Below are 23,873 nucleotides of genomic sequence, written 5' to 3'. Positions count from 1 at the left end.
CTGAGGTTTATCTGCAAACCTGGTTAACGTTACAAAACCCACTGAATAAAACAAAGACAATAGCCACTGTCTGACATCTGTTCTCTCTCTGCCGGGGGGGTTTTAGGTTTTGTAGATCTAACTAACATAAAGAAAGTGTGGCTCTGTTGAACCTGCTTCATAGTTTAGCCTTTAGAAGAACCAAACGCTCACAGCAGCGGTTGGTTCCCTGTTGAGTCCATCATCACAGACCCTTGAGGTTCCTGAACCCACTGAAGGGAACCACTGCTGGACCCTCTGCAAGCAAGACCCAAGGATAGCTGTGGTATCGTGTATCACTGTGTGCTGTTGTGTACCAGGGTCTCCCTCTGAGTCGTTGCATTCATTGTTGTCATCTTCAGTTAAAGGTTTCAGGCAGCTCTGATGGTCTCCTCCACCGAAGGCGTGAGTCCTCCTCCTCCTCTGAACAGGCAGTGTACCGTCTGAACAAACACAAACAGACACACAGACAGTCAACACTTCACTGTAGACACGACAGATCAAGACAGGTATCACAGTCAGGTCTGCTTCCTCACCTGAGGGCACTTCAGTGTCGACTCCGTTATCTTCAGCAACTTTCAGGAAAATCTGCAGAAACAAACAGGAACCATAAAAACTCGTGTCATGCTGCCATTTGTGTGTCTGTGTCCATGTTTTTCTTAGTTGGAGGTCCGTGACCATGTCCCACCTCCTCCAGTGTGGTGTCAGACACGCCGTAGCTGGAGATGCCGAGGTCGGGCAGTTTCATGTCCAGATCTCTGAAGAGCTCCACGAAGGCGCCGTCCTTGGCAGCACTGTACGGCAGCACGTAGGTCAGCTCGTGTCCCAGGTCCTCCACCAGGCGGGCGGCGGGGACGTGGCGCAGGATCAGGCCTGATACCAGAGACACGTCTGGGGGGACGAAGGGGACGCTGCAGATGGACGCCGCTGGGCCGTTCTCTGAGGACAAAGACACAGATCAGATCCTCCTGAAGGTGAACGAATCAAACGCTTTGAAGGACAGAAAGCTCACCGATGGTAGCGGCCTCACTTTCATGTTCGCTGCCCAGTCCTGCGTCGCTGCTGCTCACCGAGGCGCACTCCTCCTCCTGAAACACAGAGTACTGCCTTAAATACTGCTATTGCACAAAGACAAGTACTACTGCTGAAAATACTACAGAAACAAAGGTAAACACTGCACACAGGTAAATACTGCACAGACAGGAGTGATACTGATGAAAATACTGCAGCAACTGAGGTAATATTACTCAAACAGAGGTAATACTGCAATCACAACTGTTGAAAGTACTACACAAACTCAGACAAGCAGGAAACCGCTGACTGAGGTTCACTGCTGCTCTTGAGCAGCAGCAGCAGAGTACTGTGTTAAATATTGCTCCTGTGCAGAGAGAGACAATACTGCTAAAAGTACCACACAGACAGAGGTAATACTGTGGAATATACTTCAGCAACAGAGGTAATACTGCACAGACATAGGTAGTACTGCAGATGGAGGTAAATACCTTCTTGGTAAAGGACACGGTGCTGGATGAGTTGCGACAGGAGCTGAGCGATGGTTCCGGCTCCTTCTTCACCAGCGTCAGGTAGTAGCCTGTTCCCAGCTGGTTCTTCAGATACAGCGACGAGCCCACGCAGCACAGCTTCCCGTGGGAGATAATGGCAATGCGGTCGCCCAGGATGTCAGCCTCGTCCATGTGGTGAGTGGACAGGATAATGGTCCGACCTGATGGCAAACGAGACATTACATCGAAGGTAAGTCTGGATGGTAAAAACCAAAGAGGTGCTGGGTAAACCGGACCAAGAGAGCCTCACCCTGTCGGTACTGCAGCAGAAGGTCCCAGATCCCCCTGCGAGCGTAGGGGTCCACGCCGGCCGTGGGCTCGTCCAGGATCACGACCTTTGACCCGCCGACGAAGGCCAGCGCCACTGATAGCTTCCTCTGCATGCCCCCTGACAGGGTGCTGGTCCTGGAGCTGCGTTTGTGCGGCAGTCCAGTGTCCTGCAGGATCTGCTCGATCTCACTTTTCACCTGCTCCTCTGACAGGCCTTTGAGCCGGGCATAGAACCAGATGTGCTCCTCCACCGTCAGCCTGCAGGGGGCGCACAGCACAAACAAGGACACACTGAATGAAGCCAAGCCAAAGCTGTTTGTGTGATTGACAGGAGCAGAGCTACAGGACTTACATGCTGAACAAGACGTTGTGCTGTGGACAGACTCCCAGACTCTGTCTGATGGCGCTGAGATCTGTCCGGATGTCTCGGCCCAGGATGTAGGCGGTACCAGAGGTGGGAGGGAACAGACCAGTCAGAATGGACCTGCAAGGACGAGACAGAACAACCTCGTAAACAGCCTGTATCTATGTCACAGTGTGCATCTGCACCAACACCTGTATCTACTGTATCATCACACCTGAACCAGTATCTACAACTGTCTCTGTATCTACATCTGTACACCTGTACATGTAGCAGTGTGTGTTTCAGCAGATGCTGTCCTGGACTCACATTGTCGTGGTTTTTCCGGCTCCGTTGTGTCCCAGGAAGGAGGTTATCTGTCCTTCGTAGAAGCCGAGCGTCAGTCCGTCCACTGCCAGCTTCTTACCGTGACGATAAACCTTCACCAAGTTCTCGATGTAGACTCCGGGCTCCAGGTGAGCCGGCTCCTCCTCCATGCACACCGCTGGAAACAGGTACAGACACCTTTCACAACCTCGCTGATTACACTGACTAAAGAGATTATCATTGGTGATGACTTCTCTGCCTTCATGACTGCAGATGTTGTTTTCAAGGCGATGCTCTGTGGCTCCACCTTGTGGTCAGTCATGGTCATTCTCACCTCCAGGGTTTCCTTTCCGTCTCAGAGGGATTTTGTTGGACTTTCCGTCCTTCTCTCCAAACCAGTAGGACTTAGTGAAGGGGAAATACCAGGGCCGAGGGATCCCATACTGACCTGAGGAGAAGCAGCATGCAAACATCAGTAAATTCAGTCCAGTCCAGTGTGAAAATTTAAACTTGCTGTTCGCTTCACCTCACCTGGAAACACAGCCTCAATGTACCAGGTGAGGACTCCGTACAGGAAGGAGTCGAAGTACATCATGATGATGGCGTAGCGGAGGCTGAAATCGTCTTCCTCCAGAGGACTCGACACCAGGTTCTTCCACTGGATGCCGACTCCTTGCTCCTCGAACAGGGCAAAGTACTCACAGCCGAACCCGAACGCGACAGGCGACAGGAGGCTCTGCAGGAGAGGAAGACACGTGACCCTCTTCGTCCAATCACAAACAAAAGCATCAAAGTGTCAGCTAGCTTACGGCGAAGACTTTGGCCCCGAAGCCGATGTAGTCCTGCCAGGCGACACAGAGCACATAGGGCAGGTAGAGGGTGAAGTAGATGATTCCTCCGCAGGCAGCTGCCAGGTTAGCCCGGGCGAACGCTGTACTGAGGAGAAAACACTGCATGATGGTCACCACGGCAAAAGACCCGAGGAAGAGGAAGACGACGCCGGGGTCGCTGTAGGGCAGCAGGTTCCCCTTCTGTAGAGGACACAGTGAGAGCAGTCGCATCAGTCAAGTGGTGAAGACGTCTTTCAAAGGCATCCAACAGCAGTGAGTATGCATCTGTGTAATATCATTTAAAAACTAAATGATTCTAGACTGGGTTGCACGGTGGCTGATTAGCACTGTCGCCTCACAGCCCCCCCGCCCTAACTGTGACCCCTGCCTTCACCCTGAGTCGGCTGGGATAGACTCCAGCCCCCCCGCGACCCTAGTGAGGACTAAGTGGTGTATAGATAATGGATGGATGGTTCGTCTATTGTTCAACTCAGAAATCATCAGATTACTATGAGGTGACACAGTTTAGAACCATTTGATGTTTCAGAGATATTTTATAGGGTTGTACTCACGGTTTTGGGGTTTGGATATCCCTGAGCCTATTGTTGTAAACTGTAGGTGCTGACATTGTCTAACTGATGAACACATAATTCCAGGATTTTCTTCTCTCGGCACTATATCATGTTTAATTTTCTCAGTGCTGCAGTAAAAACAGCGTGACCCAGGTGCCTCAGGGTTGTGTGGTTGCTATCGCTCATTGTGTGCTGCATGTGTTCAGGGTGGTCACCTTGAGAAGCAGCACCAGCAGTCCGGCGCTGATCAGCAGAGGAATCAGGCTGCTGATGAACCAGCTGAACCACAGGATGCCGTTATCCAGTCCCATGATCCTCATGGTCTCCTTGAGCCGGGCCTCCTTCTCGTACACCACGCTCTTCAGGATGATGGCCACCGAGTACATCCAGGCCAGCGTCATGAAGAGAGGCATGGAGCGGCTCATCACCCTGAGGAAGCTGACAGAGGAAAGGAGGTCTGAGCGACACACGACCACACCTGGAAACTCTGGACGGCTGAAACGCTGCCAGCAAACTCACATGTCATCTACATAGCAGGGGTATGGCATCTGCTGGATGTAGACCCCCGTCTTCTCCTTGGTGCCCGTCACCGCTCTGATGATGCCCTGTTCGATGACGTCCTGGAGGTACGAGAATCCGCCCCAGATGTACCGCATGTCCTCAAATGGGTCGGCACGAGGACCCGGATCCCAGTACCTGAAGAGGACGGAAAGCAGGAGGGAATTTAACGTCCAGCACAGGTGCTGAAAAACCTCAACCCACGTTTCTTCACTGTGGGCTTGTTTCTCACTGCAGCATAAAGAACAACCGTGAAGGAGGAGCGAGACACATCAGAACGTTTAAACTATTTTTTATATTAGAAAAATGTAAAAAACGTGGAACCAACATGTCCAATATTTTTCCAAGTGTCCACAGGTGTTACAACACATGGAGGCTTCCCATGATATACACAATTACCTATGTACATGTCTACAGCTTCACAAACTTTAAATGTTCTCTTCTGTGTTGTATTCTGTCTAATTCATGTCGTGTCTCATTTGTGTTATTTGTGTCTCATATCTGTTGTGTTGTGTTTTGTTGCGTCTATTGTTTTGTGTATTATTCACTAACATTTTATAGCTTTGCATCCTGTCATATCTTCTCGTTTTGGGGGTTTTGTGTAGTTTTTTTGTCATTTTGTGTCTTGTTTTTGTAGTTTTTTATCTTTTCATTCTGTCTTGTTTGTGTAATTTTGTGTTGCTGTTTGTGAAGTTGTGTCCCGTTTGTGTCGTTTTCTATGTTGTCATTTTGTCTCATTTCTTTCATTTTGTAGTTTTGAATCTTTGCATTTAGTCTTGTTTGTTGTCGTTCTGTGTATTGTTTTTGTAGTTTTATATCTCGTCATTTAGTCTCGTTGCTTTGTTTGTGTCTCATTTTTAGTTTTATGCCTCATTTGTGCAGTTTTGTCTCCCCGATGTTATTTTGCGTCTCATTTTTCTTAAATGTCTCCTTTTTGTTGTATTCTGTCTTGTTTTTGTTCTTTTGTGACTCGTTTTTTTCAATTGGTGACTTAATTTGTGTTGTTTTGTCTTGTTTTTTTTTCATTCTGCTTTTTACTGCTTTTTTTTTTAATAGTTTTGTGTCTAACTTTTGTGTTTTTTGTCTCGTTTTTTTGTCTCATTTGTGTTGTTTTGTGACTCATTTTTAAGATTTGTGTCTCATTGGTGTCATTTTGCTTCTTTTTTGTGTTTTATGTCTCATTTTTTGTTATTGTGTGCCTCATTTATGTCTCATTTTGGTTGTTTAATGTCTCTTTGGGACAGTTTTGGCTCTTTCAAATTGCTCTTTCAATCCACGATGCTTAGATCTGTGTGTGTCCTTACGCGTCTTTGATCTTGTTTGTGCGTTCCACGTTGTCGATGTCCATGCGGATCTTGTAGTTGAGTTTGGGCGGCAGCTCGGTGGCATTGGGCGGGATGTCCGGGAACACGATCCCCGCCCAGAACTTTCTGTCCTCCAGTAACAGCATGGACTGGTTGACCAGTCGCTCCTCAGTGGAGACTGGCTGCAGTTTGTCCAGGTTCACACACTAATACACACACACAGACAGAAGTCAGGTCATGTGATCTGTACACACCTGCTGACAGGTAACCATCACACTCTACACAGTAAAAAGATTTTTTACACATTTGTTGACTGTCATTTTACAGATTTATCAATGTGTTGAATTACAAATAATAACTAATAAAACCAAACAAAAAGTATTCATTTACACACTAACGTAAGAAACCATTAATAATGTCCAGAAAAATATTCCTGTTTCACTACTGATTTTTCTTAAGTGTTTACAGATATTTTGTGGTAACTATTTCTCAAGTCAATTTTCAGAAAAAGGTCTAAAACACTTCCTAAAACCAGATCAGAAACAGGTCAAAACCAGGTAGGAAAAAGGCCACACAGCAGGTTACAACCAGGTCAGCAACAGAAACTTCAAAGTCATTTTTGTACTAAAGGTTTCACCTTAGCAAAGTATTCTTCAGGTGACAGTCTGTAAGTTTACATCATGTCTATAGAGGGAGCCACTATTCTATATGTGATACATACATATGTGTTTATATATTTTTTAATGTGTATTTTTCATTAAATCATAATATTAAAATAATAAAACTGCTACATGCTGCAATTGCGGCTCACACGAGGGGCTAACCGTCTCATTTTTACCTGGCAGTGGGGGTGTCAGATCATCTACTGATTACTGTGAGGCATTTAGGGAACACCTGTAAACTGCAGTGTCTGCTGATAAGCGAGTGTTCAGCCACCCAAGAGTTTTATGTTTAGTTTAATGTATATTTATCCTTTAGAAGAACTAACACTGACCTCCATGAAGCGAGAGATGCTCATGATGGCCTGGTCGGTCTCGTTGAACACCTCCCTCCAGGTGAGGGCGCCGCTGGCCGGCCGGTCCTCCGCCTTCTTGGACAGGAAGTTGGAGACGTCGGCGACGGTCCAGCCGGTGCTGGACAGCTGAGTGTGGAAGAAACCGGCGGTGACGTTGTTCTTCAACAGAGTCTGAACAACAGGCAAGAGTGAGAGCCGAGTGAGGTGAAGTTTACAACGCGTCATTCAGAACAAACAGGTGAGGTGATGGGCGGAGCCTGTTTACCCTGATCAGGTCCATCTGCTGGCTGTTCTCCATGAAGTTCCAGACTTTGGGTCTCATCTCCTCCCACATCCCACCCAGGTCCCTGAACACACCGAGCTCCTGGAAGGTCCGGTTCACCTGAACGCAGCACAGACAGGAGAGGCCGAGTGTCACTTTAATGCAGCACAAACAAACAGGTGAGGTCACCTGAACACAGCAGAGACTGCAGTTCACCTGAACGCCACACAGACAGACAGACAGACAGACAGACAGACAGGTGAGACTGTCTGTGTCGTCCAGCCTTCCAGAAGCAGCTGCAGGCTCTACGGTAGCACCTTAAACGCACCTTATGGCCAGGTGTCACCAATCAGACACCTGGGACCTGTGCTGTCACAGGTATACCGTACCTCATGGATGATCCTCTGCGTGGCCGGTGTGTGCGGCGTGTACAAGATCTTCCCCATCAGCAGCGGCTTCACTGCCTGCCAGATCATCCTGGACATCGGGTTGGAGTCCATGTTCCTCACCAGGCTGTTACAGTACGGAGCTGCAGCACACAACCGATGCACAACAGACACATAACAGACACACACACACACAGACACACACACAGACACACACACAGACAGAGACAGACACACACAGACACACACACACAGACACACAATATGGAAATTAGTCCTGGCTGACATATAAATGAAACAGTGTTTTCCAGCAGATGTGTTTGAACCTGTCATCTCACGATCCCTTCAGGTGAACACAGCAAATAATAACTAACAGGGAGTCTGTCTTTGAATGCACCACAAGAATGTAACCCTCTCAACCCCAAAACCGGCTGGCAGATTCGAAAGACATGTTATCTCTTAAAAAAATGAGTAGCAAAAATCAGCAGATTTTAAACTTTCTGATGGTCCTTGAACGTATCATCTGTGAAATTTGGTTCCATCAGGAAAATGAACCAAATCCGGGCTCCAAATATTTCTTCAAAATCGCTGTACATCACGTGTCATTTAGGATTTTCTAAAAAATAAACCATCTGCTGCAGATTCTGTAAAAAACAGATAAACTAAAAACTCTTTCCTCCTCAGTCCAACTGATTGTTCATTACCGACTCAGCTGTGACCAACAGTTTTCAGGTGAACCGCGGGCACAGAGCAGAGAGGAGATGACAAGAGAGACCGAGATTAAAAACATACCGGATCAATGAAATAAATGCAGCATGACTCAGAAAGTCAGAACATTGTCCTCCAGGACATTTGGGGCGTCAAAGATTTCATTTCCTGCATTTGGCAGAATTTTATTGCACCAGCTAGTTCCTTCTCTGTCTGTAGAGTCCCAGAGTAATGTCTTTAATCGAAACACCTATGGACTGATGCACAGCCGGTCAGCTCCACAGCTGTGAACGATTTATGAATGAGAAGCATTTGTCTGGGAGAAACTGAAGAAAAGGTGGGGACAAAGTGGGAGACATAATGGGGACAAATACCAGCTACAAACTGGGGAAATACTGGAGACAAACTGGGGACACGCTATGAACAAACTGTGGAAGTAGTGGGGACAAACTGGACAAATACTGGGGACCAACAGAGGGCTTAATGGTGCCAGCTGTAGAAATAGTGGAGACAAACTGGTGACAAACCTGGAACAAAGTGGGGACAAACTGAACAAACACTAGGAACAAGCTGGGGACATGGAACAAAGTGTAAAGGTAGTGGGAACAAACTGGAGAAATACTGGAGGCAAACTGGGACATACTACGTCAAACTTCAGAATTAGTGGTGACAAACTGAGGACAAAGCTGGGGACACACAGGGAACAAACTGTAAAGGTAGTGGGAACAAACTGGAGGCAAGCTAGGGACACAATGGGTCAGACTTTAGAAATCTTGGAAACAAACTGGGGACAAACACAAGACAGTCCACAGCTGCAGTGGATGATTTGAGGACCAGAAGTGTCCACATTGCGTCTTAAACATCTACATCTACCTGCAGGTCACCTGAAGGTCAGACCCTGCAGCGGACAGACAGAATAAAGTCCAATCAGAGGACACCCTGAGGACTCACTGGACGAGTTGTCGTAGAGGGCCGCCGGCTCGTCCTCGCTGCTGTTGTGGTTCCCGAACAGAGCCTTGTAGTTGCTGTCTTCATACCAGTTGAGGGATTTGATCTGCAGGCCGCCGCCTTCAGGGTGACCGCACACGATCCGGGACACGGCCTGGTACATGGTGCTGGGCGACGACGTGGCGTTCTTCGTCAGGAACACGATCTCGTTCCTCAGGTCCACCCAGCTCTTCATACTGGCCAGCTGTAGGACGGGGGCACAAAGGATATTGGTCAGAACAAACACACTTCAGTGAAAGCCAACAGGTCAGCAAGACATTTGTCCACACAGAGAATGATCTCAGAATAAACCTGACCTCTGCTCGCACAGAATAACTGCTGACAGCAGAGTGAAGTCAGGGAGCTGTGACTCATTAGGAACAGACACTTCTGTCCCTTCATTTCTGTCCTCAAATACTGTCGGGCACACGACGTAAAGTGTCCTTTGAGATGGATTTGCAGGTTATGTCAGTGTCCTGCAAAATGTTTGAATGTCTTTAAGACTCTAAAACCTTCATACGTAAGAGACAACCATGAAACCAAAAATCTAATTTCCACAGCGGTTCCAGTTTGTCTCCAGTATTCCTCCAGTCTGTCGCTCTTTACTCTGACAAACTATGTTGGACAAGATTGAGTTTATGAACTACATAAAATAACCACCAAATTGATGAAAAACTTGATTAGTTCGTAGTTGTTCTGACTCGTGTTCTGAAAGTGAAGCGAAGCAGCTGTTTCCCTGTGAATCCACCAGACTGCAGGCTGACCTAAGACTCCTGCAGAGGAAAGTAGGTCAGATGTTTGCGTTAACTGTCTGCTGTCCTCAGGACAAAACCGGAGACACACGATCAGGACTGAAACATGTCTTTACTGCCAGCTGTAAATCTGTGGATTCTTCACTTTTATGATGTAAAGTTTGCGTTCGGCTCGTGTGTTCCTGATTCAGCATCTGCACAAACCAAACAAAGCGCTCAGTCACATGTTTCCACTTTGTGTTTTAAAGAGTGTGATAACCTGCTCGGAAAAACAACATCTGAGTCAGTGTGACTGAACTTTACTCTGATTATCCAGCTCTGCTCTACAGCCACAAGCTCCCAGTATGCTCCCAGTATACTCCCAGTTTACCCTCAGTTTACCACCAGTATACTCCCAGTTTACTCCCAGTCTGCTCCCAGGTAACTGGCAGTCTATTCCTAGTTTAATCCCAGTTTACTTCCAGTCCACTCCCAATTTACTGCCCGTCTGCTTCCAGTTTCGTGCCAGTCTACTTGCAGTTAACTCCCAATCTGCTCCTAGTTTGTTCCCACTTAAGTGCCAGTTTATAGTTTACTCCCAGTCTGGCCCCAGTTTAAAGATTGCAAACTGTAGAAATACTGGGAACATATTGGAGAGACACTGGAGACATACTGGAAACACACCAGATACAAACTGGGGACAAACTATTGACAAGATATACTAGTGACGAGCTGGAAGCATACTGGGGACCAACTGGAGACAAACTGGGGACCAAATGGAGACATACCGGGGACCAACTGAGGACAAACTGTGGGCAAACTGAGGACCAAGGGCAAGCTGGGGAATGACTGGAGACATACCGGGGACCAACTGGAGACATACTGAGGACCAACTAGAGACATACCGGGGACCAGCTGAGGACATATCACGGGCAAATGGGGACATAATGTAGAAACAGTGGGCTCAAATTCAAGACAAACTAGGGACATACTGGAGACAGACTGGCAACAGACTGGGGACAAACTTCTGCTCCCAGTCTGCACCCATTACTTCTATAGTCTGGCTCCAGTCTGCCTCCAGTCTGTCCCCAGTCTGTCTCTGGGACTAGAATTTGGTCAAACATTGCTGAGTGCTGCTGTGACCTCCAACACGCTGCTCATGTCTCCTTGCAGACATCTGCAGCGTCTCAGCGGGACGAAGACGGACGCTGACAGTTTGTTGTTTGTTCAGACTCGAGTCGTCTCCTCCTGACACGCAGTTAAGTAAAAACCTGCTGTGACATTCGAGTCTTTGTTCAGCTGGGAGCTCGTCTGTCCCAGAGAGACACCCAGAGGACACGTCTGTCCATCAGATACCTGAGTGTCGATCAGGTGTGTGCGTCTTACCTCAATTGCCAGCAAACCCAGGCTGTCCAGGAGCTTGTTGGTCGCCTTGGCAACGTGCTGGACGGCCTCGGGGTCGGACGTCACGTCCCTCTAAGACACACAAAGAGACGTTTCAGTTTTCAGCTTCAGTTCAGACTAAATTCTGGGATGTGTGGTTCATACTACAAACCAACAGCTATATAAACAAACCTAATATTTATCACGGTGTAACTTTTCTTCCATGTTTTCAGACTTTTATTCCTCATTGTCTCAGACTTTCTAAGGTTTTGGACTTTAATTCCTCATTTTACAACTTTTATTTCATTTTTATGGTTTGTATTCCTTGTTGTTTGAGTTTTTCAGTATTTTAGACTTTTAAAAATATTTTCTGATCCATGTTTTAAGACTTCCATTTTATTTCTCTCAGTTTAATTTCAGCATTTTGGGTTTTTATTCCTAATTTTAAAAGTTTTATTCCACATTGTCTAAGTTTTTCCTGAGTTTTTACAATTCTACTATTCCACAGGTTCATTTAGCAGACGCTTTTATCCAAAGCGACGTACATCTGAGAGCAGATGCAACACAAGCAAGGACCTTTTCTTAACATTTATTTATCATTTTACAGCTTTTGTTCCATATCTTCAGGCTGTTATTCCTTGTTTTCTAAGTTTTCAGTGTTTTGCACTTGTGTTCTGCTCTGTATTTCATGCTTTCTGATTTGCGTTTCATGTTTCACAACTTTAATTCCAAATTCTGAGTTTTATTTTAGAGTTTCAAATTTTTATTCCTCATTTTAAACTTTTATTTCATATTTTCAGGCTTTTATTGCTTGTTTTTGGAGTTTTCTTGTTGTGTTTTGTACTTTTACTCCTTGTTCTGGGACTTATTTCATATTGTCTGACTTTATTTCCATATTTTTGGACATTTATTCAACATCTTAAACCTTTATTCCATCTCCAATTAGTTTTTTTTTCAGGCTTTTTGACTCCAATTCCTCTGTTTGGGACTTTTTATTTTCCATATTTCTTTATTTAGTGCTTCAAGACTATCATTCCATTATCTTTTTCAGTGTTTTGGGAATTTAACTCATCATTTTGGGATGTATTCCATATTAAATTACATTATTCCACACTTTCTGATTTTTTTTTTCCAGTGTTTTTGGACTCATTTTTCATTTTGGAACTCAGAATTCAAACCATGTGACTGATTTCATGTTCTGCCACATTTTGTTTTCATTTTATTGCAGTTACTGAGATAGGACAGATAACTAAATTAATTAGTGTAAAAAAAATCCAAATAGTGAGAAAAGCCTTTGTCCATTAGGGGACACTGCTGTTTCTCCTGTTTGTTCACTATCCAGTCAGTATTGTCTAATAATCGGAACATTTGGTGTTCTGAGTTCTGCTGACTGTCCTTTAACTTCAGACTAAACTACAGCGCTTTCTCTCGGACGGCAGATTTCTTTCTGCGCTGCTGTGGAGACTCTGTTGGTTTCGGCTTCAGTCAGTCCGTCGGCTGCTCGTAGATTTCTGCAGACAAAAGAAGCCGAGGCCTCTCTGACGTGCAGCTGCATTGAAGCCTCAAAGCCTTTAAAACTGGTCTCCAGGCTACGAAAACTGAGCCCGTAAAGAGGCGAGGCAGGCCGCCACACGCCTCCTCCCACACAGCCGAGGACACGCCAGCACACCTTTACCGTGTCACCTGAGCGAGGAGGAAACGCCCTCGGACCAACGCTCACTGTGCTTCAGAGCAGTTAGCGTGTAAAAACTTGGGAGGACGGCCTGCAAACAAAACTCAGGGCAGAGCCGGGCTCTGAAACAGACTTATTTCTGTCATTACTCTCCTGAAGCAGAGCAGCTGAGGTATCTGCTGCGGAGCCGATACACAAAATGTCTGCAAAATGTGATGTTACATGTCAACCAGCGAACACAACGGAGTGTGTTCACAGAGGTCATCAGGGACAGAGCGAGCGCTGCAGGCTGAAGGCTTTTTGTGGGCTCACGCTGGGAGAAGCTAAAGCTGCTAATGAAACAAACATTTTTGGAGTCGACACCGACGCGCTCTGAACACATTAACCCTCTGAAGGCCAAAACCAGTCAGCACTTTAAAACACACGTTACCCTTAAAAATACACAACTTCTCAGCCAGAAACTGTAAAAACAGAGTCATCAACTGATTTATAGCCGTCTCGGTCCTTGAAACTATCTTCAGTTCCATCAGGAAAACGAACAGAAGTCTCTCTCAATAAATGAACTGTTGGCTCAAACCTGATTCTGGTTAGATCAGTAATCTGCAGGCGACTTGTCTCCACATACTAGAAATATTTATTTATTTCCATGTTCCTCTACAAGCTTTTCCTCTCTGCTCTGCTCATCAGCTGTAGAAAGATGTTTCACCATCAGCTGAATGTATCTCCAGCAACTGGCTGTTTATTTTCCTCTCAGTCTCTTTAAGGAAACACTTCCTGCAGTTCAACTTGGAAACTCTGAATTTTTAACAGTCGGTCACAGCTGAGTTGGTCACAGAGAATCAGTTGGAACAAGAAGAGAATTTTTACTGTTTCACAGAATTTGGTTTGAGCAAAGAGCTTATTTTTAATTGAGACATGTAGAATAAAGTGATTTTGATGAAATATATTACTTTTAAGCAAGCATTTGGAGAATTTTCCAGAAGGATAAATTAAAAATCTATATAGTTTTTCTGCTTTTACAGTTTGTGGCTGATAAATGGTGTCATTTTGGAGATGTTTATGAAGACAACGTGTTTCTAACTGGCCTGGTTTTGGGGTTCAGAGTTAAAACTGTCCAGAGACTCATTCACTCTTTTGTCTCAGACATCAGCAGAGTGATGTCAGCAGGTGTGCTTTTACCCGGATTGGTTTGAAGAAGTCTAGGTTGTCCATGAAGTGCTGCTCGGCGTGGTCCAGCCAGGTGGGCGGAGCCTGACAGATGATCTCCTGTACCAGCATCGACACCTGTTGGTCCGAAATGGTCACAAAGTCCTCCAGACGCTGCCTGCCGCCCTTCCTGGGACACATGTCTCTGAGGTGGACTCCGAAACCTCTGAAGAGGACCTGGAACAGAAAGCAGACAGGGACGTCTTCAATCAGGAATATCTTGTTCCTGTACGTTTTTTTTTATTCCACCTTTTCTGGAGTTTTATTCCATATCCACTGAATTTTTGTTCCAGTATTTTGGACTCCTTCCTTTGAGACTTCTATTTCATACCTTCTGATTTTTATTCCACATTTTCAGACTTTCAATTTTCTTTTTTTTCTGTATATGTATTTTTTCTTTTTGTAGGTTTTGTTTATTCCATATTTTTTAAACTGACTCAACATATTTAGACTTTCATTCCATAAAGTTCAACTTGGTTTACTATTCACAGATATATTCCACATTCAGCATGCTCAATTTACTTCTACAATCTCAAGTTTTAAAAGAGAGTCTTAATATTTCTAAATCTCACCTCCAAATACCACAACTTTAGACAGTTCTGTTCTTCTTTCATTACCACAGTGTTGTGTTGTATATATTTAAATGCTCATGAACGGATCGGCTTTGCAAACTCTAAATGACTTCATGATGTGTGGCGCTGGGTCAGTGCGACTAAGGTCCTAAAACACATAAACATCAATAATCATTTACTTTTATTCCATATTTTCTGAGTTCTTCTAATGTTTTGGAACGTTATTTCTTGTTTGTCTGACTTTTTCCCCGTATATTTAAAAACATTCTGACTCCGTAGTCTTCTAAATTGTATTAATTTTTAAATTTTATTCCTTTTTCGATTTCATGTTTCAAGATTTATTCTGTATTGTCTAATTCTTTTCATTGTTTGAGGGCTTGACTCTCTCATCTGACTCTTATTACACATTTTAAGGCACATATTTACTGAGTTTTTCAGTATTTTGTGCCATTTATTAATCTTTTGGGACTTTTATTACATTACTTTACACTTTTATTCTGTGCTGACCTTTTTTTTCTGCTGTGGACTTCCACCTCATCTAACTTTTGTCTCATATCATCTGATTCTTATTACATATTTCAGACTTATTTAGATTTTTTAAGTGTTTCTAGCATTTTCATTCTTTCTGTTTTCCTTTTGGGACTTTTTTTTATTCCATTTTTACAGGATTTTATTCCACATTCATGTTCAATATTTATTTTTAACTCTTGTTCATGCCTGCACATATAAATCCATACTTTCTGTACAAGACTTTTGTTTCCGGCTTTGTTCTGCATTCTGAGACTTCTTTCTCACTCCGTATTAGTTTTAGTCCACATTTTGGGTCGTTTACGTCACATAATCAGCTTCACTTTCCTCCTGAATGAAATGTGAGGCCTATTCCCTGGCGATGGCCTGAGGGGCCAACTGTGTTGAGACTGAGCATGTGCAGATCACCTTCTCCAGGTTGACGTCGGCCTCTGTGATGTGCTGGACGCTGTGTTCGGGGAAGGAGGCGTTTCTCAGCAGAAAGCTCGACAGAGTCTCATTGTCCCGAAGGAAATGCTTCAACTTGAAGCCTGTGGGAGAAAAAGCAGACAAACAGAGCAGGTCAGAGAAACCCGACGCCGCCTCCTCCTCCTCCTGTAAATCTCGGCCTTTTCTGCCAAAACCATGCAAATCTTCGTCCCCACAAAACGCGGCGGTGCAACGTTTACGGCAGACAGGGAGACGCGTCCCCCCACTGGTGAAAATTAGACTTTGGTTTCAGTTTTCCGTCACTAAAATCTGATCAGAAATGAGCTGATTACACACAGAGGTGAGGAGCTGATGAAAGGCTCTGCAGGCCTCTCAGGTTACTGTAATCTGCTCTCTGATTGGTGGAGGAGGAACACCTGCAGACTCGATTCAGGGCAGAAAAAACACTTTTATAGGTGCCTTTTATTTAGACTGAGGCTTAACAAAAAGCACTCAAGCATCATGGAATGACTCTTGTGTCTCTTTGTGGTGGCGTCGCATCACTTTGTGGTCATTTTGTGTTGCTTTGTCGTCACTGAACGTGAACAGTCTGGACGATGATGTCCAAATGAGCACAACTATAAAACTATTTTAAAAAGAATACAATAAAAAAAGTTGCTTAAAAATACAATAATATGGAAAAGTAAGTTCTGGAGTTTCGAAAGAGGTACAAAAGTAGAAGGTTTGATGTAAACGGGAAACAATAAGATGTGAGCAGGTTGGAGTTAATAAGTTCATCCTAATCTATTCAGGCATTATTTTAGGTTTTAGGATTTGGTTTGGTTGTTTTGTTTTTTTGTATAATGTATTTATTTTCCTTTGTTTGTATTTATGATACTGTGGCATGTCTGAAATGAATGAAATGAAAATTGTTTGTCTGGTGGTTGTTTCATGTCTCAATTTGGTCATTTGGTACCTCTTTTTGGTGGTTCTGCATCTCTTTGTGCTCATTTTGTGTGTCTTTGTGGCGATGTCGCATCTGTTTTTGGTTATTTTGCATCTCTGTGGTTTTTGTGTGTCTGTTTTGGTTGATTGTGTCCCTTTGTGGCGGTTTTGTAATCACACTGTGCTTTGTGTTGTTGAACCAGGGACTGAACATTATGAGACTGCAGTGAAGGCAATTCAATTACAAATAAATAATTATATTAATAATTACAAATAAAAAAATTACATGGATAAAAATGTTAAAAATGAATAAAAAGAGCGATGAGATTAAAAGACTTCCTGAAGAGACACAGCTGAGTTCATGTGAAGTAATTCTTTTACAGATTAACATTTCACATATTCTCAGGCTAACTGTTGAACACTGATCCTGGTCGGAGATATCAATCAGCATCGTGGTTGTCAGGGGGAAGTGATGACCATATTTGGGTTTGGGACGGCACGTCTGCATGTAAATGAAGCAGTGGGAGCAGCTGGATGTTGGTCACGTTTAAATGTCATGAGCTGCATGTTGTCACACGTCTGCAGCTCAAACTTTCCACTAAAGAGAACCGCCGCTGACATTTTCTATGGAGGACCCCCCCCTCCACCACCACCACCACACACAGGCCACGCCCACCGGCAGGTTCCGACAGGCAGAAGAAGAACAAGGACAAGCTTCTCCTCACACGTTCGCTCAGAGCTGTAAACCTCATTGTACCTCATTGTGGCTCATTGATTCACTGCAATATAAAGTCCTGCTCCTCTACGGAGACAGAACAACCCTGAGGAAAGAGAGAGAACTCAGAAATGTCTTCTGTGCAGAATGACTCAGCTACAATGGCACCAATCAGAACCTTTACTCCAATAATTATTTTACTGAAATGGACGCATCATGTACAGTTTTACCAATACCTGACAAAACAGACATTTAACTATTGACATTTATACAAGCTCTGAGGCAAAGTTTAGTCTGTTTTTTGTGTTGTTTTCTGTAATTCCAAGTCTGGATGTGAGTGTTTTGCTTTTTCTGTCTTTTGTGTCATTCTATGTCTCGTTGATGCTGTTTTGTCTCTTTTCTTTCATTTTGTTTTTGTCAGTTTGTGTCTCGTTGTTTTGAGTCTAGTGTAAGTTGTTTTGAGTCTCTTTGTGGTCGTTTTGTCTCCACATACTACAGATATTTAACTACTTTTATTCCATGTTTCCGGCCTCTACTGACTCTTCCTCTCTGCTCTGCTCATCAGCTGCAGAAAGATGTTCCACCATCAGCTGTAGGAAGATGTTCCACCATGCTGGATGTTTCTCCAACAGCTGGCTGCTCTGTTCACCGTTTCTGAGCCATGCTGCATTTATCTTATTGATCCAATATGTTTGATTTTTCTCTCAGTCTCTCTTCTCTCTGCTCTGCAGGAACACCAGCTGCAGACGTCTCTGTCCTTCTTCATGTGATTCCATCGAGGTGCAGGACTTTATATGCGGGGAAAATGAACTACAGTGAGGAACAATGAGGCAGCAGTTACAACTGATAATGTCTAAATGAGGTACGAAGGCCTCACGGGGACAAAAATCCGACCGTGTGAAGTGACGGTTAGTGCCGGGTCAGAGGACAGGTCCAGCTGTCTGACATCAGCCGCTCGCTGTGATGTGATTGGTGAAATGAGGAGCAGCTTCCTCCTGCAGAGCAGCTCGACTCGCAGTCAGCTTCATACCTGCCTCTGATTGGTCACCGGGAGACGCTCTCAACACATCAGACACGCGCGCACGCACACACACATGCACACACACACACACCACACACACACCACACACACAGAGCAGTGTGTTAGATGGATGAACCTCCAAACAGTTGAGCTCTGATACGTTTGTTCAGCTGCAGCTCGAACTCAGTGACGCTCAGCGTGGTGCCGCCGAGCCGAGCGGCACCAAACTCAACACGACAGGACGACACAAACACCGGCCGCACGCTGACCGCCACCTGCAGGGGCGGGGCCACAGGACCGGCCAATCACATTCCACCACTGCTGCCCTAAAGAGTCACAAGGTGACAAAGAGCCTGCTAACAATTCTTCCTGGAAAGTCCGTCCAACAACAGCAGAGAGACACAAAAGTATTACAAAGACACCCCAAATGATCACAACAACTAAAAGGGACACAAAAGAAAATGACACTGAACGACCACAAAAAACGTAAAACAACAACAAAGAAACACAACAACCAGAAAGAGATCCAGAACAACTGCAAAGGGAAACAGAACACTCCTGAAAGGGACACAAAACACCCACAAAACTACAACAAAGTGATGTAAAATCACCACTAACATACTTCAAATGACCATATTAAGACACAAAACAACCACAAAGTGACAATAAATGACCTCGGTGTGACCAGGTGAGACCAGGTGAGATCACCTGAGACGCTAACAGGTAAATCTGCTGCAGCTCGTCCTGCTTCATCACTGTGGCCAGCAGCTTCATCAGAACAGAATAAAGAGTTTCCATCAGAGGGAGGAGAGCCGGCAGGTCGCAGCAGGTAGCGTAAAAAGACGCCCCCCCCACAACGACACACAACTGCAAATTAAAGCACAAAGGAGCTAAATTCTTTTTGCTCAATGAGCCTGAAGAAACCGGCAGCAGAGGAGGGACAGCTGAGAACCTGCTGAGCCCTGAAAGCTTTGCAGAGACTCGTCGCCTTAAAGCTGCTGCTGATGTGAGAGCAGCCCACGCTGGATTAAAACACTAAAACAGATTCATGCCGCCGCAGGCTACATGCTTTTGTATTTATTTGACAAAAACTGAAAAACTTGGAATCAACACGTCCAACCTTTTTCCAAGTGTCCAGGTGTTAGTAACACACGGAGGCTCCACGTGCTGGAGATATTTCCCTGATCACACCTTTATCAAACTTTTACTTTTACAATCTAAAAGACAGTTTTGTTCCCTTTCTGTTGGTGTCTTATTTGTGTCAAACCTCCATTTTTTCCAGTGTTGGTAAAACCTGTTGACAAAATCTTGGATATGTTGATTTCAGGTTTTTAGTTTTAATATTTTTGTAAACTACATAATGAAGGAAGTTTTTTGTTCCCATTTTCCTGTCATTCTAACTGCATTGTTCTGCACAGAAGACCTTTCTGAGATCTCTCTCCCTCTACACCGGGGGTCTCAAACTCCCCCAAACTCAAATTGAGGCCCACGGTCTGATATTTTGTGGCCGCCTACCTGACATCAAAGTTTAGTGTTAGTGCAACCCGCACATTTTTCTCACATGCACCTTCGTGAGACGTTGCTCTGGGCGTTTTCTATTTTTTATCACTTGTGGGCCACCATAGCTCAGGCTCATGACAGCATCACGAATTAGTGTCACCGAGTGGAGAGAAAATATATCCTGTCACCCAGTGCAAATGTGGTTGTTTTTTTTTGCTTTTTTCTATCTGTGTGAAAAGCTCTTCTCCACCATGAACTTTAATAAGTCAAAGTACAGGTCCACACTTGCTGATGAGCATCTTCAGGCCATATTGATGGTTTCAATGGCCTCCTCTCTCGAGACAAACGTGGCTCAGCTGTGAAGGAGGAAGCGCTGCCGGGTCTCTGGCAGGCAGCAAGGAGTAGGTAGGAGAAGCCTATGTTCTGAAGAATGTTCATGTTCAGAATTGTTTTTAATAAAGATTGAGAAGATTGGATCAGTTGTACCATTTTGGAATACTTGAAACCCTTTTTTTGTGGAATACCCAGCCTCACCCAGACTCTTACCTCCAGGTAAGTTGAGTTTGAGTCCCCTGCTCTCGACAGTAAAGTTTTTCCTGCAGGTTCAGAATAACTGAGGTGGTTTCAGTTTCTTACCTGAGCGACTGGCCTGCAGCACCTGCAGAGCTCGAGCCAGCTCCTTGAAGCCTTCCAGGTTTTTATCGTTCTGACTGTACAGAAGAATCTTCTTGGCGTCAGAGAACAGACGAGAAATTCTGCCAAACAAAACAAACATGGCGATCCTGTTAGATTAATGTTCGCTTCAAAGTGTCACATTTTAACCAACTACACAGCTGAAACCAATGAACCTGTCAGTTATGCTTTGGATGAATCGATCAGCTGTTTGGTCTGTGAAATGCCAGAGAGTGGAGAAAGATGTAGGTCCAATGAGACAAAACAACCACAAACACATATGCACCAGTAAGACACACAAAACCAACACAAAGAAAAAACAATCACAAACAGAGAGATACAGAAGCACCACAAAGAGATACCAAAACACCACAAACAGATAGAAAACAACCACAAAATAGACACAAAACAACCACAAAGTGACACAAAGTGGTAACAAGTGACAAAAAATTAACACAAAGAGACATAAAACCACCACAGGCCGACCAGGTGAGACCACCTGACAGACCAACAGGTGAACCTGCCGCAGATTGTTCCATTTACGTTGCTCAAACGTTAAAAACATTGATTTCACAAGTTCCTCCAGATTGTAAAAACAGTAAAATGAATGAAGACTTCCTGTTTCTCTGAGTCAGGCTTTACACCTACATGGAGTCGTTGAAGTTGCCCACGATGCCCGGAGACTCGCCCGGTGTCGGGTTCCTGAAGCAGGGGTTGTTGGCGTTGCAGAGGATGCCCTGGATCCACGGCAGCGTTCCCGCCGATGGCATCGCCTTGTTGGGAAAATGACCTGCAGACACCAAAACGCAAAGAATCAGCAACACGACACAAACAAGCCTGAAATGTTTGAAGGATGACGTCTGTCTGTTCAGCAGCTTCAGTCAGGCTTCTGCTGCAGCTGAGACTCATGGGAGATGTAGTCGCTCAGAGCAGCGGCGTCTAACATCACAAACATGTGCCTCCTGTGGTTCTTTAGGCTAAAGCAGTGGAACATTGACCTGCTGCGAGTCATTATTGATAATCAACGTGCTGATTGTGTTCTCTCACAGCAGCACATCTGTTGAGGAGTTTTCTAATTAATGTTTACATCGATGACTCATTTCAATGCTTCTTTATGTGTTTACAGGATTTGGATGAAGTTCCTCCATTCGTTGATTTAATTACAAACCGATGCGTTTGTGATGAAATGTTACATAAACTCTGACAGAACATTTTGAGTTTTATCTTTTATTTATTGAATGTTTGTGTTTTTGTTGCTGCTTTTAACCCTCTAAACCCCAAAGTATGAGCAGAGAGGAGACGACGAGCAAAATCAAACCTACTGGATCAATAAAATAAATGCAAAAAGAGGAGCGAGTTGTTGGAAAATACAGTCAGGACGGTGAAACGTCCTTCTACAGCTGATCAGCAGAGTAAGAGAGGAAAAGTTTGTAGAGGCTGGAAACATGGAGATGGTTAAACATCCACAGTATGTGGATAAAAAATTGCAAAAAAAAGAGACGAAACAACATAAATGAGACACCAAATGACAAAAACCGAGACACATTATGACAACAGGACACAAAATTACACAAAATAATCAACAAAATGTCCCAAAGACATACAAAATGACAAAAACGAGACACAAAAACCAGCACAGAATAACAACAAAGAGACCAAAATAATCACAAAAAGACATAAATTGCCTAAAATGAAACACAAAACCAGAAAACTGAGACACAAAATTAGAAAATTTTGACACAAAGCGACAGAAAGGAGGCAAAATTGTCCAAAGAGACACAAAATGGAAACGCAAAACACAGAAAAACATAAATAAGACACGCAAAACAGCACAAACGAGACAAAAAACAAGAAAATTAAAACACAGACAAGACACAAAATGAGACAAAAACACTGTAAAGAGACTAAAGTTTCTCTCAAAACTTGTACAGTTTGTAAAAACATCAACAGGTAAAAATCAGGAACATGTGAAGCTTCCATTTGTTCCAGTGATGGAAACATGTTGAGTCCTGTTTTACATTTTGGTACAATAAATAATAAACGGACTTTCTGTGCGTTTGTGCTCGATCTGCATCGTTTTGTTTCTTCGGTCTCTTTGTGGTAGTTTCTGCCCGTTGCTGTTCATTTCGCATCTGTTTTGAGTTGCTTTGTGCTTCTTTCTGGTGTCTCTTTGCTGTGTTTTGGGATCTTGCTGTTGTTCCCTTGTGTGTTTTTTTGTGGCTACATTGGACGTATTTTTGTTAATTTTGCGTTTCTTTGTGCCAGAAATGTTTAAATCCTCAGATTTCTAACTGCGTCAGAAGACAGTTGTGCCGTTTCCTGTGGAGGGTTAAATGCTGTGATGCAGCTGTTGAACAACACGTGGATTTAGATTTAATCTGAGAGATGTTCAGGACATCATCTCTTTATCTCCCTGCTGTGTTGGAGCTGCGCCCACCTGGACTCAGCAGGTAGATAAGCCGTGATTTGTCGGGGCGAAGGCAGTCAGATCAGACTTTAGCCCCCCTCACCGCCAGCTGTGTGCGGAGCGAAGACGCTCCTATCAGAGAAGCTTTACGACCGCCAATGAACTGCTCTCTAATCAAAACTGAGATATGATAAGAGGCAGATTCACTCTGATTTACAGAGTCACTCCTGCACTGGCGGAGGACGAAACCCAGCGAACCACAGATCACCCTGAACCCACTTCAGGTCGATCAATCCAGCCAACATCGGGGTCAATGACGATTCCTCTGTGAAGTCACGGATGAAGCTTCTCTGTCGGGCCATGTTGTTATCAATCCACACTTTCACCTCCTCATATATGATCACAAGAACAACTGACGGTGACAAGAAATCTGAATCAATCAGCTGCAACGGTTCAGGTTTGTAAATTATGTTTGGAGTTACAGCTGAAAAAAAGCAGCAACTGAAGGAGCTGCTTTACTCTTCTAACAGCATTTCAAAAACATATTCCTGATTTCTGGCTTTCCAAAGTTTTTTGTAGAAAGTCAGTTGTAGAAAGATGTTCCACCATCAGCTGGATGTATCTCCAACAGCCGGCTCCTCTGTTCACTGGTTCTGATCCATGCTGCATTTATTCATTCATCCAGTAGGTCTGATTTTCCTCTCAGTCTCTCTTGTCGTCTCCTCTCTGCTCTTCTTTGAGGGTTTAGGGTTAAAAGCAGCTCAACACGCATGTGCAACAGATGTCTTGTTTCCAGAGCAAGAAAAACACCATCGAATATATAAAAGATAAAACCAGAAGCGTCGACGTCTCCTCTCTGCTCCCTGAGAGCTCAGGTGTCATTATGTTTATTGATGGAACCACACATCCCAGGTGAACAGTTTAAGGACAGTTGGAGAGTTTAAAAATGTGATTGTTCTGTTTTCACAGTTTCT

General features: G+C 44.3%; 1 protein-coding gene across 1 annotated transcript in view; it reads right to left on the bottom strand.

The window, feature by feature from the left end:
- Positions 1-23,873, bottom strand: part of LOC103371954 (ATP-binding cassette sub-family A member 1-like) — a 50,253-nt gene that overhangs the window by 14,659 nt on the left and 11,721 nt on the right. The window contains exons 4-26 of the mRNA XM_008301452.1: positions 21,141-21,282; positions 20,457-20,575; positions 15,640-15,761; positions 14,105-14,308; positions 11,257-11,346; positions 9,104-9,344; positions 7,448-7,587; positions 7,062-7,178; positions 6,776-6,967; positions 5,782-5,987; positions 4,439-4,615; positions 4,135-4,357; positions 3,327-3,548; positions 3,049-3,253; positions 2,852-2,965; positions 2,521-2,695; positions 2,203-2,334; positions 1,831-2,108; positions 1,521-1,741; positions 1,031-1,106; positions 707-957; positions 555-606; positions 336-461 (exon numbers count right to left, since the gene is read on the bottom strand). Of these exons, the coding sequence (XP_008299674.1) occupies positions 336-461; positions 555-606; positions 707-957; positions 1,031-1,106; positions 1,521-1,741; positions 1,831-2,108; positions 2,203-2,334; positions 2,521-2,695; positions 2,852-2,965; positions 3,049-3,253; positions 3,327-3,548; positions 4,135-4,357; positions 4,439-4,615; positions 5,782-5,987; positions 6,776-6,967; positions 7,062-7,178; positions 7,448-7,587; positions 9,104-9,344; positions 11,257-11,346; positions 14,105-14,308; positions 15,640-15,761; positions 20,457-20,575; positions 21,141-21,282 (3,825 nt within the window). The remainder of the gene's footprint in view (positions 1-335; positions 462-554; positions 607-706; positions 958-1,030; positions 1,107-1,520; positions 1,742-1,830; positions 2,109-2,202; positions 2,335-2,520; positions 2,696-2,851; positions 2,966-3,048; positions 3,254-3,326; positions 3,549-4,134; positions 4,358-4,438; positions 4,616-5,781; positions 5,988-6,775; positions 6,968-7,061; positions 7,179-7,447; positions 7,588-9,103; positions 9,345-11,256; positions 11,347-14,104; positions 14,309-15,639; positions 15,762-20,456; positions 20,576-21,140; positions 21,283-23,873) is intronic.

This window comes from Stegastes partitus, unplaced genomic scaffold (genome assembly GCF_000690725.1).
Source record: "Stegastes partitus isolate 25-593 unplaced genomic scaffold, Stegastes_partitus-1.0.2 Scaffold1673, whole genome shotgun sequence".
NCBI classification, from domain to species: Eukaryota; Metazoa; Chordata; class Actinopteri; family Pomacentridae; genus Stegastes; species Stegastes partitus.
The sequence above is the reverse complement of the archived record's forward strand: the minus strand, read 5'-3'. Positions and strand labels throughout refer to the sequence as shown.